Source organism: Schistosoma mansoni, chromosome W (assembly GCF_000237925.1).
Source record: "Schistosoma mansoni strain Puerto Rico chromosome W, complete genome".
NCBI classification, from domain to species: Eukaryota; Metazoa; Platyhelminthes; class Trematoda; order Strigeidida; family Schistosomatidae; genus Schistosoma; species Schistosoma mansoni.
The window spans coordinates 45,403,637-45,420,715 of NC_031502.1; the positions used below are offsets into that span (position 1 = coordinate 45,403,637).

The following is a 17,079-nucleotide window of genomic DNA, read 5'->3' on the forward strand; positions in this document are numbered from 1 at the left end:
TTAAAAGTGCTAGATTATTATACATGCTTCTCCAGCTCTTCTTCTTGTTGTCTTGCACCTTTATACATCCATCGTTGATTAAGAGATACATATGGTGATGGATTGTACTCGCCGACTACTGGAACATGCCAGTCAGGATGCTGTAGTCTGAACTCCACACTATATTTACCCAAAGCTGATATTATTGCAAATCCGATACACGTAGTAGCACGTATCGTCATAGAACCTATAAAAGAAACATGTGAGAACGATCATAACATAAGTGATTATGATTACATGCATAAAATTTGAAAACAGCAGATCATTGTATCCAAACAAGTGCAGATAATAAATTTAACTTTGTTCATCATTTATTGTAATGAAAAATTTAACGTGAACATTTTCGAAGAGTATATTTTTATGAATAGCATATTATCACGTACAAACATAGGCTTATGCATTCTACTCAAAAAAACACTTATTCATTAAAAGAAAGATATAAGTCTTGTTCGTAGTCGTCCAAAGGATAATATCCATCATAACTTTGACAGATATTTTCTGAATTAGGTAAGAAATTGTTGTACCTGATCCAATTATTAAAAAATGTGAATACCTTAAAACGTTATTCATGCAGTCTTTGACAAAAATCCACATGTTCAGAATATACTACACATTTCCAGTGGATACCTTTCATTACTCATAAACGAAGTTAGCTGAAAAGCATTCAAACAATAAATCAACCCAAGACAATGTACATTATTCTGAAACCACAACAATGAATTCAGTACACAAACGTTTTAAAACACCTATCGATGCTATGACTGAATATCATCTTATGTCACTATTTCGTGCTAGTGAACAATGCAATGTTATTAGATTAATTTAATGACTTATGTGGGGACATAAACACAGATTCTAACGCCAAAACATGTACGTTAAGCACCACAGTAAACAAGTCAACAAATTTATTCCAAGTAGTTCCCGCTTATTTGTTTGATGTAGTTGAACTGATGTACGTACGTACGAAGTTCTACGTTGTGACTGACTGACAATCTAACAAAATATTTTCCAGAGAGTATACGATAACATCTTTAAGTAGTAGCAGTCTATAAGCATAAACCGAAAACATAACTGTGAATGGTTAACAACTATAATACAGTTTCATAAACTCCAAACCTTGAAGTGAATCTAGTTATTGTGACAAACCTCATGACATCTGAAAGTAACATAACCATAGTCTGATGAGATAGTAAAAAGAACAAGTCACCTTAAACACATACATTGCATAGAATAGTTATTTATTGATTACGAACTAAATGCTTCCTCCACATGAATCTATAGGTACTTGCTTTCAAGGACAAGCAGTAGAAGAAAAAGGATAACGATTGAATACATTCACTTAACTATTTTCAAGCACCCAACTGAAATTTACGTCTTCATAAACTAAAAACACTTAATGGCCACATCAATCTCTTTTCAGTGTCTGAAGTTGTTGCAACAGAGGTCTTTACGATAATATCATGGCGAAAACACCAGTAGATCATTAAATCACTGAGCATTTTCCAAACAGTAAGTAATGCTGCACTGACTTTGTACAGTGATTTACCTAGAAGAGGAAAAGCAGGATTCGCATGTTTGTACTTAATATCTACTTATATTTTCCAACGCAAATCATCTGTGTTTGATATTAGATTTCTAATTTTATCCAGTATCATTTTTAATTGCGTAGTTATTTACAACTAGTAACACTGAAAAAATCTCTCTTAAATTTAACAAGTGTAAAACAAACTACATGGAGGTTACTATCTCCGGTTAGTAGTCGGATTTGTTTGTCAAGATGTATTGGGTATTACCTTAGCTAAAAACCCTTCACTATCCCAGGAAGTCCGGACAGAAAGTTGCATAGGCAAAAATAGTTTCCACGTGCAATTGAACACAATGATTGAATGTTGATGGTATATGTTGCTGGCTTAAACGGAATAAAATAGTAGTAACATCTTTGTAAGCATCTCCAGTTATGCTGCATTCTTAAGCCTAGAAGAGATAATTAAATATCTGCTACATGGAGTACTAGTGTCGTAAGATTTTAAAGGTGTAGACTTCACATGACAAAATTAAAAATATTTCTGATGACATAGGACTAGTCCTAAATAGTTATAATTCTGACTGCCCAGTAAAACTCTTGGGACAATGAGACAGAAACAGTGTAAACACACCTCGAACCATTACTGCTTTCTAAAAATGTGTATGATGTACGAGAAAAGTTTCTTCGTAAAACGGTTGGATATGTAATTAACTAGATCAATAAGATTGAAAATATTCGACTAAAGTTCAGGTTACTAGTCATACTTAAGCTTTGTCTATCTGATTGAAAAGAAAATGACTAATATGATACCCCACTTGTGTGTGAAGGCTGAGAAGTGTAAGTGGATTAAATGATGTTTTCATGTATACAACTGGTTTCAAAACTTTGATCGTCATGGTCTTTATTGTCCTTGATAAGTGGAAATGAATTTAGATGGAGAATTCCGTTGACATTATATATTATAGTGCGAACTAAGCTTTATTAGTCTTATCCTTTCTATTCAGTAAATGAAAAAATGCTGAACTTTTAGAAAACGGACAGTATTTGATAAAGCGGTAATATCTCTTCCAGGTCGTTTCGGCTATGTGCTCGATTCCAAAGAGCCAGTTAAATTCATGCATACGTATAGAAGTATCTGAACTCAGAATTCTTTTTTACTTGCATTGAAAGGGAAAACATGTGGTAGAAAATACGATGTACACGCCACCGGTAAACTTCCTTAGTTCTATAGTTACCAGTTCTAAAGCTCCATCTTCTTCACGAACCATTACCAGATACAATAGAGCATTTTCTATACTCCTATATTTTTATATGGGCTTAAAAATTGAAGAGTTGTTTTTAAGCTTTTCATTTTTCCTTAAATAAATGTACAAAATAGTATGTTACAAACGCTAACAAGACTCACGATTCCATGTACAGATTAAACCACTAGCAGCTCCCCCGAGTGCGTGATTCACCCAGCTATCGGATCGGCCTGTAGCTTTTGCTGATATAAAGGAAACAGACGAGTGACATATTGCAGCAGCCGCTAAAACAAGAGGACATTAATGAAAGAAACACTTACTTCCAGTGACTACGTATCTAATACACTGTAGTCCCGTACTATTTAAACTCAAACCCAATTCATGCGCTTTGGCATATTCGAGCACAGAAGCTATCAAACCTGAAGTGATAAAGTAAACGACAAGTTTAAAATGATAAGTAATCTTGGTTGAGCCATAATACCTTTCTGCTAACTTTTAGATGAAAAGCACTGTTAATTAAGATTTATTTTTTCCATGCAACTGTCTCTTCGTCCCTTATTTCTGTGATTCTGTAAGTTTTACGATGGGTTGAATGACCATTTAAGCTATATATTCTAACTAGCAACAGTTTCGTAGGAATTAATAACTTCCAGCCTAGTAAATTGCAAAGTTCATCCGAAATTTATTACTTTAGTCAGCTGTCAAATACATTCGATTGTCCCCACTCGTCTTCTTCTTCACTACCGTAGTATCGAATAGTACATTTGACTACAGCTTTCAGAAAAAGATCATTTAGTGATTAAATAATATTCAAACAGGAAATAACATCTGTGAATGAAATTAAGATTAAAATAACAGCACGAAGAAATATAAACCACATGAAAATAAAACAATGAGATATGGGGTGATATGAACTTATAAAGCGTGAAATATTATCATCTGAGCCCATTGTAGGGTAAGGTAATTAACTCTCTTTATTGGTGTGGAAATCATATTACCAACAGCCAGTCAGCTACAACGTAGGACAAGGCGCATATGCATCGGTCCAAGTTGCCACACCTCATTAGCATAACAAGGTGAACACCAAATTCATAGTAGTTAATTTAATGGTGGTAATAAATAAAAGAAAGATTGTGTATAAGGATATAAAACAGGAAGAAATAATTAGTTCGTAGAAAGAAAGATAAAAAGTAATTTTAATCTCATGGTTTAAGGGAAGGCAAAGAGTGTATACGCCTACGCCATAGTGATCGATTCTGAGCCATGTCACACAAAGTCTCCAACCATTGGTTATGATAGTCGCGCAGACCCCAACCAGGTAGTCTGCATCTGCCAACATGGCTCAGACTAGAAGTTACCCACTCCATGCTCTGATGCCACGTTTTGGTTTGGCCGACCCTAACTCTCTTCCAACCGTCTCCAACACTAGTCAGCATTGCGCGCCGTGGTAATCGGTGTTCAGGCATACGTAACACGTGGCCCAACCATCTCAATCGATGAAAATTTATGACCTCATCAACTGATTTACCATTATTCCCTACTACCATGCATCTAAGCTCACTATTACTTACCTAGTGATCCCAGACGCCAGTAATATTTCCAAGATATCTGTGATCAAATACTAGTAATTTCCGAACATCTTTTACCCTTAATGACTACATTTCGCAGCCGTAAAGTAGAACAGAACGAACTGCTGAGCAGTATACTCGTCCCTTAATTGATAGACGGATATCTCGTCTTCGCCATAGGTGATGTAAGTTGGCAAAAGCCAAACGAACTTTTTGAATCCATGCTGAGATCTCGTCAGACACCAACCCATTAGGGGTGATCAGACTTCCAAGATAAGTGAAGTTGTCGACTACTTTACTCCCTATCCTTAGTTCAGGTGTTGACGCAGGCCAGTCCTGGGGCAACAATTTACATTTAGAGAGGGAGAAACACATCTCAAACATCCTGACACTGTTTCTCAGTGCTATCAAAAGACTGCATTTTATCAGCGTCCTCACCAAACAGGACTATCTGAGTATTCTAAGTCGTTAAGTCGACCTCCTGAAAACTCAATCGATGAGAACGTTATTCCCAGCAGTAGGTCTATGATAAAACTGAATGAAAATGGAGATGGTGGACAGCCTTGCTGGACACCACTTGAAGTTGCAAAATCAGATGACAGTTCACCATAAGCTCTGAATCGACTGGTAGTGTTTGAGTAAAGAGCCTTCACAAGGTTTATGTACTTCTAAGGTACACCTTTCAATGACAGACACTGCCACAGAACTTCTCGGTCTACAGAGTCAAATGCTGCTTTTAAGTCAAGAAAAACTATCATTGTCGGACGCCAATAAGCATGTCTATGTTCTGAATTCTGACGAATAGTGAGTAAGTGGTAGATGAAGCCACGATTAGGTCCGAAGCCAACCTGGTTTTCTCATGTTCGAAGTTCACGAGTCTTTGTTAGGCGTCCGATAATTATTGAGGCTAGTATTTTAGATGCCATATTGGTCCAACTAATCTCTATATTATTAGCACAAGATGACTTTGACCCTTTCTTATATATTGGGACAATCAGTGGTTGAGATCAGTCAGATAGGATTACGTCCAGTTTCCAGATTTTAGCTAAAAGATTAGTCAGCCTGATCACTAAAACTGGACCACCGTCCTTAAAGACATTTGGAGTCAATCCATCTGGACCAGCTGCTCCTCCTCGTTTCATATTAGCTATAACCTTTTGAACTTCAGCTAGGGTTAGGGGACCTACTTCAATGTTCCATTTAGACTGTTTGGGAATGGTGGGTAACTTTAGATTAGCTCAAGGCCAGCTAAACTGTTCTCTAAAGTATTCCGCCCATCGTTCTAAACGTTTGGGCTGAGAGCAGATAAGTGTCGTATTTTTCCGAGATTATCTCACTTATATTTGACTTCTTAATTCCAGTTCCTTTTATTAGTCTAAAAAGCTGTCTGGTGTTGCCTACAGCCACTGCCTTTCCCATCTCTTTCGCTACGTTCCCCAGCACTGTTCACGATCGTTCCTTAGACTTCTGGTTAACCTAGATCTGATTTGTTTTCGCTCGTTATCGTCTTTGGAGCCTGGGGGGATGAGTCTACGAGAGTTTAACCGGTGCAATAGACTTGGAAGAAATCCATTAGTTTTTCGTAACCCTATGGTTCAAATCACCAATAGATGTCACAGATGTTTGTGTATCTTTCTAAGAAACATCTGGGTCAGTTTTGTTTTCAAAACTGTTTAAGTGTGACCTCAGTTGTTCCTGGAATCTACTTTTGGCTTTTACGTCACTCAGTCCAATTCTAATGGGTCTTCTTAATGTGGCTTTCCTGCGTCCAGTGAGGCGCAGGCAAATGCATACTCGTATAAGGGCATGATCAGAGTCTAAATATATATATATATATATATATATATATATATATATATATATATATATATATAACATGACAGGTTAAACAACGCACCGATGTGTTCTAGTCTAGGAAAGTATGAGTCAGTCATAATCCCAAGATCATAGCAAGTTTTACGACAACAACTGAAAAAGTTTTTTGATCATGGTATTTGTATGAAGACGGAAAGGCAGATTTCGAAAGTGGTACTCAACATTTAGCAGATGTATGTTTGAAATACGGAATTTTGACGGCAGATCTGTATCTTATGGACAATACAGGAGCTAATACAGGTTGCGAAATGAATCGACAAGGGAGTCGGGCTTTTGGCCCCAATGCTGTAATTTACTTCTTTCAAAAGGCAAAATCAGATGTCGAAAAAGGAAGAAAACAATGGGTTCCTTATCATAATTATCCCTACTTGAAGACGATGTAAAAGTTTATGAGGTTATATATATTGACACTGATATGGTAAAGCTCCAAAGGGATTCACATAAATTAGTTAGGTTTAAAAATTGGTTACTAGAGATATACTCCAGCAAAGGTACAACAATGTAGATCGCCCATAACATTAACCACCAGTGCATTATCGATCGGAACCTAGTCCTGAAACACAAAGATCTAGGTGTGATTACATGCATTACAAATTAGTCTTATGTTTGATAGAAGAATTCTCGGTTGTTAAGATCGATCAGCTCATAGACTACTCAACCTACAACTAATTAAAGCTTGACTATCAGGTTTAATTCTTGGGCACTTTACCACCCTTCCTACGAAATAATGTACGATCTTTTCGCTTAACACTAATTCTACTGAAAACCAAATTTTTGTTCATCTGCCGGTTTCAACTGCCTTATAGAATGTAAAATACTCCACTAACACTGCCTGACTATGAAAGAGAAAAACCTTACTTTTGCCTCCTCTCTCCTCCTTAATCTGAGAATTCGATACACATTTTGATTCATAACGATGTGGGTACCTGAGGTGCTTTGCCATGTAATTGAAAACTTTACCCGTTCTCATGAGATTATTGATGTCTCTCGTGCTGTAAACTTAACTGAATATTGTGGAACTAGAAATAAGGGTACTGAGCTTAGATTTGATGAATTTCAAGGAAATTCGGATTGCGATAGTGATTGAATTTGGACAAATAATAACCGCAAGACTCTCTATTGACTTTGTTGTTGCTTGCCCCAACTATGATGTTGAATGATTGAAATTTTCCATCAGAATCCATTTCCCCTTCAGAACTGTACTTGACTGAGTTAATACCTCGAGTGATGTTCAGATTTTTATTCGCATAGAAGCATTTAGGTTCTGTATGAGACTGCATTAACGGAATGTATAATAACCTCCATCAATGTTTAGTAACTGATATTTTGACAACTGACTTTTCTCCCCATCATCCCTATTATGAAGAAAGACTAATTATTTGAACAAAGGTCCATGGTAGCAGTCATCAGTACACTATCGATGAGACATTACTACTTTAATTTATGGAATATAATGACTTATATGTAACTACAAGTCATGGCTTGAAAAAGATCGGAGACTGAAATTTAACAACTGCTAAAGGGTTTTGTGTGTCAACGTCACTTCGCAGGGTCCTTAAATACCTTGGCGAAAAAGTGATCCGAAGTTTATGTCCCACATATGTGATGCTTTATCTAAAATACTACATTCAAGCAGCTGGCCTACGTAGGAGTAGATAGTAACCTGGTAACAAGACCTTTCGGAGCTCTCCCTTGTATTGTCAGAAAATAGGGGCTGATAACGCACCGCCATTTCGTATCTTAAATAAAAACTTAGATGCTAATATTTTTTGCTCCATTATAACTAGCCGTCTCCGAGACTACCATAATGAGGCTCAAAGACTACTATTAAAAGCACCGTGTCATAAAGGTTTCTTCACCGAGAGGTCGACTCTGAGCCAAACACTGAAATAAAAGCTTCCGCCCCCGGCAAGCGGATCCAAGAGATTAGAAGCACAGAAGCTTACTAGGAAAAGATTGACGCAGGCCCTCAGGAATCTCTTGGCAAAACAAAAGCCTGAATCCTCTAAACGACCACAAACTGTGATCCTCAAAGCCCTACAGTGGTCAATGACTGAAATGCTCCAGGTGGCATATCGATGCCATACTCGTCGATGATCACTTTAAAGTGAAAGCGCAATCCTGACGAGAAAGCACACAGCACGAATTAACGCAGGTGAACCGGTAAGAGTTTACCAAATCGACTATATAAACACCTCTTATGCAATCAAATAATGAATATGACATGGTTTGCAAGCCCAAACGCAAGAAATATCTACCTGTAACACAGAATGTATGGCAGAATACTTAGTATGATTCAGTGAATAGGCAGAGGTGTTTGAGTAATTACACAATATCCTCCTACTCTTACTCCTAACTCTAGGCCTCATCTTTAAATCTCTTAGGTCTATGGACAAAAGGGTGACAAATCTTCACTGCATTATAGCTGGTGTCAGTATATGATGACAACATAGCCAAAAAACTCCTAATCCTAGATCATAATTTGACTTTATCTTCGAATTCCTAATCCTAACCTTTTGGATTGTAGTTGATGTCAGTTGATAACAAAAACCCCAAAGAGTTGGATTCTAAACTTGCTATACTATTCTGACTCTCAGTATGTAGACTTGACATTTTTCTCGCTGTAGTGATTAATTTAGCACAGAATTGTTAATTAAACGTATCAACAGTAATATCCCACTACCATTCTGCTGCTTTTTGTCGTAAAATGTTTTATAATCAGTTTTCTTATTGGTCACCAAGTTAATTAATGGCGTAAGTGTAGTATACTTTTACCTGAGAAACCTAATATTCTTATTACGGAAGAGTGAAAGTGAAATAATGCACATACCAATCAGCTATTTTCATTGAAATTGATTAAAGATGAACCTATAAACAAACAAAACACTCAGGTGACGGGAAACAAATGTCATTCTTTAAGCCACACTTGCTTGGTGAAAGTAAATCTTTCCATTGATAAATATGGTTTGGTAGGAAAAGAACGAATATAGCGACACCAAAAGCTAAAATATTTATAGACTCACTGACAGTATACCCGCCCAAGAAAGCCATTTTCGTCCGAAAGAAAGGGTATTTATCATCTGGCGACGCTATATAATTATACAGTTGTTTCATTCCCGAGATGTAACGCAAAAGTCAAAAACGTGTTCTAACTAATTGAATAATTTTGAAGGGAATAGTTGAGGCTTGCGCTCAGAAGGCTTCCGTATCTAGTAGCAGCAGATCACCGATGCCTCCAAATAAGAGCCTAGACTACAAACTTCAGTAAAGATGTTTTCAGTAATAAAGGCGAAAGGTTAAATAATCCTTGAAATTCGTTTTCCAGTTAAGATCGAGCTTCTCCTTGAAAATTTTCACTGTTTGGGTGGACACTAATTGTCAGGGTAAAGCGTTTGAATCATTATCCTCTCGGTGAGGAGACGGAACTCCACTCTGTGCGCGATATTCAGAATTTGCAGAATGATTTTCCTCGTCCAATAAGTCCTTTTGTTTTCAATTTGTTTTAAGAATAATAGGTTTCTTTTATACTTATTGAGTCGGCTCTCCCTTTCGAAATGCTTTCACGTGGTCACGCGTACACAACGACTGTCAGGGAAGTCTTGAACGCCGCCTTCTCGCGGACGGGGTGTTATTTACGAAATTGAGAGGACAAAAAGCGAACGTCCGGCACTTCGACCAGGTTAGTGGATATAGAGGATCTTTCTAGTGGTGTTGGAAAACCCTGGTTCCAAACCAACAGTGCATATGGGCTCCAGGATTCTGAGGGAATGAATGGCGTATGAACCAATTATTTGATCATCGGCTACCATGGGACTGCATCTCCTGACGTTGCTCCACTGCTTTGTGAATCAAACCTTTCGGTCGAAGGCCGCGGGTGTGACCTCCTAAGAGAACCACCTGCTTCAGTCTGAGCACCCGGCAGTACCATAACCCACACACAAATCAAGTGACTTGTGTGGCGCATATATATCCGGTGCCCCTTTGTACCAATATTTATGTGTCCAAATGAATAAATAAATCATCTGCACTTATATAGGCACCGAAATTCAAAAACTTCTTGACTACTTCTATCTATTCACTGCCAAGAGTGATTGCGGATACAGCGTCCTCCCAGTCTTGTAAGAATAATTTGCACTTCGAAGGTTCAAATATTATTTCATACCCACGGACGTTGATTCCCAACTGATTAAGTGCAGACCAAACGGCTTAGGTGTCATCGTATAGTAAGACGATATTATCGGCATACTCAAGGTCAAAAAGTCTTTATCCAAGAAACAGATCCATACCATCATTACCTACATCCATCAGAGTTGTTTCCAGAATGTCATCATTGGACAAGTTGAAGAGGAATAGTGAGATTGCGCAACCCTGCCTAACTCCTTTGCCTGAATATAACAACAGAGAGGGGTAGTTGTATAGCCTCATTCTGCCTGAGGAGTTTGTATATAGGGCTTTCAATATGTTAGTAGACTTTTCGGGCACATCCTTCTTCAATAGACAATCCTAGAGAACAGTCCTGTACAATAACTCGAAGGCTGCCCTAATATCAAGAAACATTACGATTGTTGATCAGTAATAAGCATCAGTAGTAAACCTAACACTTGGTGGAGGGTAAAGATATGATCAATAAATCCTCGACCGCAACGAAAATCAGCCTGCCTCTCTCGACTCAATTTTCTTTGGGCTTCAAACAATCCACAAACCATGACAGAAGCCAATAATTTGCACATGACCGGAAGTAGACGTATCCCCTGACAGGTATCCATAGGTGACGTGAATCTCTTTTAAAGACACCGACAACTGTCGACTCATTCCACTGTGTCGGAACACGTTCTAATTCCATGATATTTATAGACAACTAAGTCATGTCGTTGGGCCTGATGAGTCGTGGTGCTTCGAAAATAGAGGCTCCTAGAGCACTTCTACCTCTTTAGACAGATCAGCCGACACTGGCCATGGAGGACAGGACAGTCTGATCAATATGGCCAGGGTAGGAGACCAGTTGAACTGTTCCTCGAAAATCTCTACCCAACGTCCGAGGTGTTGGTAGATGATTTTGGTTGGGATTCCATCAACTTCACAGATCGCTTCACTTACACTAGACTTCTTGCTGCCAGTGACTTGGATGAGTTGAAAGAGCTTCAGGCAGTTAACAGATGCAGCTACCTCTTCCAACTCGTCATCACTCTCCAACCACCAGGCTTCTCTATCCTTACGCAGGCTTTGTACGATTTCATTAGGTAACAATCTTCGTCTATGGTCAAACTTGCGGTCATCCGGAGTAGACCAACGTGCTACGAAGAGTCGTAATACACCTGTAAAAACCCTGTGTTTACAAGCAGGACCCTTCGTGGGGCTGGATGCAACTTTACTTACCGTTCTCATGGTATCATGTAATTGCATCCAGTGTTCGTCTATAATTTTCGTGGGGTGATAGCTAGTCTTGAACCTAGCCTCGTTTGACATTTAGCTCCAACAGAAGCTGCAGCCAATTCGCTGACATTGATTGGTTAACACAGTTGAATTTGTCGGTCAGTGAAACGTAAGATAAGGTTAACACAAACAAGACTATGATCACAGTCCAGTTAAGTACTCCAAAACAGAGGCAGTCTTACCCACAACCACACCAGCGGCAGCTGAGCACAGCGTGATCAATCTGAGTCCAGACTTCAGACGCAGAGGGAGGAAGCCAGATAGTACATCGACTATGACTAGATCGATGACCAGAAACTGGTTGTAGTTTGTGCAAAGTTGCAGTAGTTGGTCATCGTTATCTAGCCTGCAAAAAAACAAGTCCTCACCAGCTACCCAAACCACTTTCCTCCGTACCTAGGCACCCGTCCTGCGCATTCAAGTCCCTAACCAGTACTACAGTATCCGTCGAACCAACTCAGTAATTCATTCTTGGAAATCAGCGGAGCACCGCAATAAACAGTACAAGGTTTACTGTTATCCATCCTTTATATCAGTAAACTTTCAAGTCTCATCAAGTTTGATGATAAAAAGTATGGAAAGTAGTACAGTAGTATGGGAATATACAAACACTCCAGGTTGATTTCAACATTACGGTAAACCGACTTGAAAAAATCATTGTCAATCAATACACCTACGTATCTTCATTTACTTCAGATATGAACTGGTGCTGAATTGTCTGAACGTTTCCATTAGTCCTAACTAATAATAACTAAGTCATGACAAATCATAACTTTGAGGTAAAGGCTCAACACTGTTTGGTGCAAACAAAGGTTAACAGACCTTCAGAAAACTGGACAAAAGGACAGTCACAGCCGTTTAAGCACCCCTAGTTGGATGTAAACAACTTAGACGTGTACAGCTTCTACGCCATAACTATACAGGTGAATTAGATCTTTCAAGAGAAGTACGGAAGATTGCTACATGAGAAATCTGGGAAATGATCAGCCTGTCTTACGAAAAGCGGCTTTAGAAGTTAGATAGTTGTACATTATCCTACTGTGAACTGAGTATGACTTGAAAGACAGTTAACGACTTTTAACTTGTCACATCTTGTCTTTTTCTTTCAACCAAGTCACGATAAATCAGAGGATACATCAGTTTACTTCGGAAGATAAGAGCATACAATCCATGTGGTATATATGTTTTCCCAGTGAGTATAAAATTCTAAAGACTTGTTACCAAAAAAACTAGTTCCTTCAGCTCTACGTAGCTTATTAAAGGAAAAACTAGGAAAATTGAGCAGTAAAATACGGGAGAACTTGTAGTGAATCACTTTCGAGATAATTCCTTGAACTTCGTGTATCAATCGTCCCGATAACCATTGTTATATAAATCTCAACGGTTTATAAGTTTCAGGAAGCGACATCCCTATGAACGACAACTTTACTTAAATAAACTTAGAGTTCAAACGCTCGAATCAGTGCTCCATCTAGGTATTAATCACACAGGAAGCCTAAAGTTTGAATAACATGCCTCCTTCATTATTTCTGAATTTAAAAGGCTAATTGATTTCATGATGAAAATTTTCGTTAAAAAAGAAGCCAGGCTTACTATTTACAAAATATGTATACAACTCTCCCTTGAGTGTTGCTGTTTTATCTACTCAAACAAGATAAAACTAGGTATTTAAAGACGCCCCACTCGCCGACTGCTAGGGTATGACTCCACTCTCAACTACACAGATAAATGCAAGCACCTCTCCTTAGAACCTTTATGGTACAGTCGGCCAAGGAACAATCCAATATTTCTCTACAAAGCAATATATGAACTCATATTTCTCCCCTATCGCGGTATAGTTTATTATTGAAGATGTTGTCAGTACCTATCCGTAATTGAGAAACTATCATCAACGTCGTCATATTCCAACAAGTAACTTGTATTAAAGCAGTATTTCTACACACCACAGACGTAAGAGAGCTTAACGTCACGAAATGAGGGAGAATGGCGTTACTGACCAGCAAACATGAAAGTGTGGAGATAAATTCAATTTACCCTTGTCTGAGGGGCAGAACATGTTAAATTACGGCTCCTTATGGTGAAGTGGGATGTCACGAACCAATGATATTGATGCTGATTTAATATTTGAAATACTTCTTTAAATCATGCTTGTGACGTTGAATTGGTTTCACTTCCTACCCAGTAATCCTATTACAAGCGAAATAAGGTAATTTTCTATAAATGAAGCCTGCTCATGACTCTATTAAATCAATATAGTGAAAATGAGCTGACGCAACTTCGACAGAAAAGGGGGATAGCCACTTGGTTATCAGAATACTGTTTTTAGTATCAAATTTTAAAAGTACAAATAATCCAATAATTCCAGCTTCTATTCGAACCATGTTCATTTATACAGTTCTTTATCCACTCATACCTTATTTTCGCTTATTTACTTTAGCCTATTAGAATGCTCTTGCTTGAACAGTATCTTAATAAAATAGGATTAGGCTAGGTTGTCATACCTTAACTATTTCTCCACAAATGACTCAACTTCGATAGGCATGAACATTATCTGCTCTGCTTCTCGTCCTCCCTTTTTCCTATTCTTTTCTTCAGCCTCCTCGAGATATGCCACTGAAAACGCATACGGAACGGGTGATTTCGTCCGGCGTCATCATTAATGCCTCGGATTTTCTAGACATATATACGGTCACTGTCGATAGAACCTCTCAAATTCACGTGGATTTACTCCCGACTATCAGTCGCACGTTACAACGCAGCCCCTATAAGCGCTCCGACTGTGATATTGACGATACGAATCTTACTAATACTATTTACATTCATATGCGAGAAGTGTTATACACCATAGTTTTATGATCGGTGTACCTTATAAAATATCAAACTAACTGAATAATTCACCACAGTGAAGACTGTATCTTCTTTAACAATTTGATTTCGCCTGTAAACTGGCATGCCTCATGTAACAGACTATTGTTTGAAGCGCCAAAGACAGTTTATTACCGAACAGGACATACCGATAAGCCACAAGGACATCGAGCGAATTTGGGCAGAAATGTCACCGTGAGAGCGCTAGCGAATACAGAGGCGAATCAATTAATAGGATCCAGGGAAGACGAATGATTTGTAGAGCGATTTGGGCAACTAAGCAAGAGAGATGGATATGTGCGTAGACTATCACGTGTGATCAAGCATATATTTTCATACAGACATGATAATAACAATGACGATACAAAGACCTGGAAAGCGTATGATAAATAAGTCAATTGAAGGGCTTGATAAAATCAACCGTAACTAACCCTGATTGTAGGGGAGGTGCTATGAATTAATGTTCCTCCTCCCTAAAGTTAGGATGAACAATGCGCTCGTCTTACTTAAGTCCGTGGCTAGTAGGGCCTGTCAAGCAGTTTTGTAGGACCGTACAGACATGTGAAATGCAGATATGAGGGGGATCAACTCTGCGGTCTCAGCTGAAAACTGTAAAATTAACTCAGGTGCATCAACAGAAGAGGCATGAACTTGTTTGCGACAGCTGCATAATCAAGTATTAGTCCATACGTACCCTGAACAGTTCCAGGGAATAAAAGAAAGGCGATGCCCGAATAAACCTGAATATTCAATATTCATCAAGAATAAAAAGTCTCTGAACGCCGCTATCATCCTAGGTACAAAAAACATGTTGGGACGCTACAGGTCGGTCCGAAATACGTGTGTTAGCACAATCATGGAAGGTTAGCGAAAATATGAAATGCAGCAGGCACAATCTGTAATCAAGCAGCCGAGGGGGCTGTTCCCGTATATAAATTACAGAGCAAGTACACATTATTACATCCCCTACCTAACAACAGAATCGCGAGCATCCCAAATGAGAAAGAGAGACCAGGATGAAGCGGATGCGTGGCCGACTGTTTCGTGAGAATTTTCTTTCAGGGCCTCTTCCGGACGAATGACTAGACCCTGATACAAAGTTACAAAATCGACTGTTCCCTGTGCACTTTTATTGAGACCATGTATCAAGGTCCCTTAGGACTTCAGACTCGGAAAAATAGATAAGGCCGAGTGAACTGCTTTCTGAAACCTCGAGACGAATTGCACAATATATCGCTGCTCCTCTGGTACGTTACCTGTGAACTGTAAGGATACAGCTGTCACTCTGATACAGAAAACAGGATCAAGATAACCTTCATCAAACTACAGACCTGTCAGCCTCACCAGCGTCATATTTAAAATAATGGAATAAATAATCAAAGGGACCACAATGGCAATAGTGAAAATCAGCAACTTGTTAAACAGCACACAAAATGGTTTCAGGAAAGGATTGTCTCGCTCAATAAACTTTACAGCAGGAGAGCAATGAATAAAGGCTTGAGAAAATGGAAAATCAGTGGATTTCTTCTACGCAGACTTCAGTAAAGCATTTGATAAAGGGACGGGAAATGGACTACACTTGAATTTGATAGATCTAGAAGTTGCTGAACCTCTCCTAAAGAGAATCGACGATTTTGAGATGGTGAAGACATGTAGCTCAGGTGAATGATTTGCGCTGATAATGTTGTTTAGAAGAACAAGAAAGCTTCACGATCAAACCATCCGGCTCAGAGAACAAATCATCTAGATCAGGCATTTCTTGACAGGTCACAGACAGAAAGTAGGAGCGAATTTCAAATGCTCGTCCTGGAATCCATTATGTGATGGAGTACCAAAATGCTCACTTTTAGTTCCTTCACACTTTATGCTGTACGTGAATAAACTCACAAGTACAGTTGAGTCTGTGATGTTGCTTTATTCTGATGACGCAAAAAGCCGGCAATAAATAACAGGAAACGCATATGTATGTGCATGTGCAGACTTAAATATTCTGATTATCTGGCCCGAAATATTCCTGATGCGTATCAAGTTGACCAAATGTGTTCACATGCACACTAAAGATACAAAGGTGAATAGGCACAGTATAGAAAAATAGTAGACTCCCGCAGTCTGCTCTGACAAGGATCTTGAGAGAATAGTAAATCATAGTCTCAAGACCACTGCTCACGGCTGCGAGGTCGCAGATAAGCGGTTAAGAATGCTGTGAGCCTAAAGACAGACGCTAAAAGTTGGATAATTATATGTTCACTATAGTGTACACAACCTTAATAACATCCAAACTTGAAAACTGTATTCAGGCTGCTACTCTCTGTTTAAAACGTGGCTGGCATATGTTGGAGAAAGTTCAAGGATCAACTACCCATGCAAATATAGAACTCCGGGGTTTGCTATACAAAGAGCGGCTTGAGAAACTAGACTTGTTTACTCTGTCCTACAACATATTTAGGTTCAGTGTGATTTTGATGTATAGAATTCTTAGGTATTATTTTGACTCAATATATTTTCAATTTTTCTTTCCACAGGATCAAGA

General features: G+C 38.6%; 1 protein-coding gene across 1 annotated transcript; it reads right to left on the minus strand.

Moving 5' to 3' along the window:
- Window positions 1-17: 17 nt before the first annotated feature.
- Window positions 18-9,365, minus strand: Smp_162350 (conserved Schistosoma protein, unknown function; the record flags this gene model as incomplete). The annotated part of the gene is made up of 4 exons (XM_018789873.1): window positions 18-226; window positions 2,970-3,092; window positions 3,129-3,227; window positions 9,275-9,365. 4 exons carry the CDS (start codon window positions 9,363-9,365, stop codon window positions 18-20), a joined length of 522 nt encoding a protein of 173 aa, XP_018655273.1.
- Between the last annotated feature and the right edge of the window lie 7,714 nt (window positions 9,366-17,079).